The sequence below is a fragment of the Emys orbicularis genome, chromosome 2 (genome assembly GCF_028017835.1).
Source record: "Emys orbicularis isolate rEmyOrb1 chromosome 2, rEmyOrb1.hap1, whole genome shotgun sequence".
In the NCBI taxonomy this organism is placed as follows: Eukaryota; Metazoa; Chordata; order Testudines; family Emydidae; genus Emys; species Emys orbicularis.
Window position 1 is genome coordinate 53,302,545 of NC_088684.1, and position 3,623 is coordinate 53,306,167.

The 3,623-nt window shown below is 46.6% G+C and overlaps 1 protein-coding gene across 1 annotated transcript; it reads left to right on the plus strand.

The window, feature by feature from the left end:
- The first annotated feature begins 209 nt into the window (after positions 1-209).
- HEY1 (hes related family bHLH transcription factor with YRPW motif 1) lies at positions 210-2,627 on the plus strand. The gene is made up of 5 exons (XM_065399657.1): positions 210-301; positions 593-668; positions 774-857; positions 1,056-1,137; positions 2,044-2,627. Exons 1-5 carry the CDS (start codon positions 210-212, stop codon positions 2,625-2,627), a joined length of 918 nt encoding a protein of 305 aa, XP_065255729.1.
- The last annotated feature ends 996 nt before the right edge of the window (positions 2,628-3,623 follow it).

Genomic DNA, 3,623 nt, shown 5'->3' on the forward strand with positions numbered 1-3,623 from the left:
CTACAATGTGATGTCTGTGGCCGGCGGCGCCTGGCGTCCCCCCTCCCGCGGGTAAGAGGCGAGGCGTGGGAACGGGATGGGGGAGACGGAGCTGGCGGAGCCAGAGGTCGAGCGGCAGCGGGGCGCGCACTGAGCCAGCGAGCGAACCCGGGCCCGGACTCTGCCTCCCACCCGCCCCCCTGCAGCCTCCCCTGTCCGGCAGCGGCAGCATGAAGCGGGCGCACCCCGAGTACAGCTCCTCTGACAGCGAGGAGCTGGACGAGCCCGTCGAGGTGGAGAAGGAGAGCGCGGACGAGAATGGGTGAGGAGGGGAGCGGGGGCGCTGTGCCCCAGGGGGCATGGGGTGCGGGGGCTGGGGGAGGCGCCCGTTTGCGGCGATCCTCGGGGGAGAGGCACCCGGGGCGTGCTCTGTGTCCGCCGCGGGCAGGTAGGCTCCCTGCCCTGGCGGATCGCACCTTTGCCTCCCGGAGTCCCAGTGCGGAACTGCCTCAGCCCACGCGTTATTATTATGGGAGCGGCTGGGTTGATCCTTCCTTACAGCCCCATTCTCTCACTCCCGGCATCTGCGCTAACTGTTTGTGGTTCATTTCAGAAACTTGAGTTCAGCTCCAGGTTCAATGTCTCCATCCGCCACCTCCCAGATCCTGGCCAGGAAAAGGCGCAGAGGGGTGAGTCCTCTTGCACGAACTACTGATACCCTCCCAGGGTCAAGCTGCTTTGCCCCAGCCTGCCTTTTGCAATCAACGCTGAAAACCTGTCTGTTTTACTCATAGATCATCGAGAAACGTCGCCGGGATCGAATCAATAACAGCTTGTCGGAGCTGAGGAGACTGGTGCCAAGTGCTTTTGAAAAGCAGGTAATTCACATTGGGCTCTGACTATAATTAGTGCATAGGTGACTCAGTCACAAGGACTGCAGACTAGAAGTGGTGTTCCATTTTACCCTTTTATAGTTCATTTTGCACTATTTCTGCCAAACTCTTTTTTAGATCTTCTAAAAATTGACCTATTCTACCCCCTCTCCTTTCCTGCTCTCTCGCTCTCTCTTTTTCAAGGGATCAGCCAAACTGGAAAAAGCTGAAATTCTGCAGATGACTGTGGATCACCTGAAAATGTTGCATACAGCAGGAGGCAAAGGTAATCTTTTATCTGACAACAGATTCAATAGTCCTGAATAAACTGTGATTACAGCAACAAAGTTGTAGTAAGACCAAGCAGCATCCTGAGCCCTAACTGAATGTCCCACAAATTTGTCATCTGATATGCTGCATGCAGTGGGAGGAGAAATCAAATGGAAGTATGTGTATACACTACTGGGTAATTCAGTATTTCCTCTTACATGGAACACTGTATAGTCTATTTACTGTTCTATGTTAAGTGCAGATTAGGCTGTTGTAGACTATAGATAGACGCTGTGTTGGGAAAACGATTGGTTATCCAAGTTTCTGTAAGGTTATGGCAGCACTGTGAAGTGAAGTAACTTTCAGCCACTGAAGAGAAACACAAGCTCTCTCCCCCTCCTCCCCCCCACCGCCTGCCTAAAACAAGTGGTCTATTTGGGAGCTTTTTGGCTGTTTAATGTTATAGGTTGAAATGGGTAGTGGAGGAGCTAACACAAATGGCAATGTATAAATTGATGTTTGAGAACCGACAGCTAGTCTGTGAAAGTGGCCTATGATTAGTTACATGTGTGTGACTAATGAATTTCACTGTTCAGTGGCTTTGTGTCCATTGATGTAGCTAGCATTGAAAAATACATCTCTTCTCTTTGTGTGTTCTTTGCTGGTAGTGTGCAGTTTCAGCTTACACATGCCAATCTGCGACTGGTCCTGGGACTCGCAGCATGACAACACAGATACTATAAAAGAAAAACGTGTTAGACCGTAGAAGAGTTTTTGGAAGCCATTCTGTGTTTGGGGAAAATTGCAACTATATAACCGTCACACTCAAGAGAAATGTGCTTGCAGGGAATGTGGAGGATGCAGTGTAGCCAATGACTAAAAATGGTATTTTAAGACTCCACTCTTTGTTCCTTTTTCTTAGGCTATTTTGATGCCCACGCTCTTGCTATGGACTATCGGAGTTTAGGATTTCGAGAGTGCCTGGCTGAAGTAGTCCGGTACCTTAGTATTATTGAGGGTCTGGACACTTCTGATCCTCTTCGAGTTCGACTGGTGTCTCACCTCAATAATTATGCCTCTCAACGGGAAGCAGCAAGTAGTGCCCACACCGGCATTGGACATATTCCTTGGGGCAGTGCCTTTGGACATCATCCTCACATCACTCACCCGTTGTTATTGCCTCAGAATGGGCACAGTAATACCAGTACTACAACGTCTTCCGCAGAACCACATCACCAGAGCAGAATTGCTGCTCCACATGCTGAAACTTCTTCACTGAGACTGCCCCCTAATGGCAGCATTGGACCAGTGCTCCCTGTGGTCACCTCTACTTCCAAACTATCTCCTCCTCTGCTGTCCTCCATGGCATCCTTGTCTGCGTTCCCCTTTTCATTTGGTTCGTTCCATTTGCTGTCGCCTAATGTACTCAGTCCATCTGCACCAGCACAGTCGGCAAACCTTGGCAAGCCCTATAGACCGTGGGGGACTGAGATTGGAGCCTTTTAAGAACTAATGGTTTAGCGCAGGGTGAGGGAAGCTTAAAAACTCAGCGGAGCTGGTTTTATTGCCAACTTCAATTTTAAGTTCTTAAGTAACTGAGGCAAAGGTACAGTTCAAGCTTAACAAAGTTTGTCTAAAAACTGAAGTGTTTGAGTTTTTTACATTTTTGTATTAGCAGATTTTAAAACAAAAACGAGTTGCTGAAGTTTGTCCAAAAATAAAATCACACTAGTGGATGTTAACACTTGTGCTAGGTTTATGCTGAGTGTTTAACTCACTTTGTAAACAATTTGTCTCAAATGATTCCATTTTGCCTGAGAACATTGGACCCTTTTTTAACATTTAGTGTATTTTTGTCTATTACTGTTAGTGACAGCTTATTTTTAGTTTTAATTTTTCAAAACTGCTATTCTCAGCATTAACATAACTTGTGTTTTTGTTAATATTTTGACATTAAGATGTTCTATAAGGAAATATTCTTTTGTAAACTGTATTCTGAGTTTTATATTTCTGAACAAAGCGTTGACAAATCAGATTGACCAGGTTTATGCCAGAAAAGGAATTCTGTGTCACAGGGCTGGGTGGGTTTGGTGATCTTATCCTAGTCCTAGTCTTATCCTAGTGGACATTTATCACAACTCAGCACCACTGCATTATTTCTTTTGGCATAAGGAGGGGCAGTTTTTTTTGCTCAAGAGTAAACTACTACTAGAATAGCAATGGTGCTACTGATCAAGTGTGAATTGCTTTGGTGTTGATTTAGGTGGGGTCATGGGGGAGGGAGACCAACACCTTATACCACTTTACTGGCCAGAGCCAATGCTAAACAATTGTGTGGAGTCAGAACCTGATCTTGGTTACAATGGAGTAACTCTGTTACCCTAAATTTATACTTGGGTAACTGATTTCACCCCAGGAGCTTCAAAATTGCACCTAAAATAAATTGTGGTGGTATTTAAATAGCCAAAGGAATGGTACAGTGGAAACCCGTTCCGGGCATAA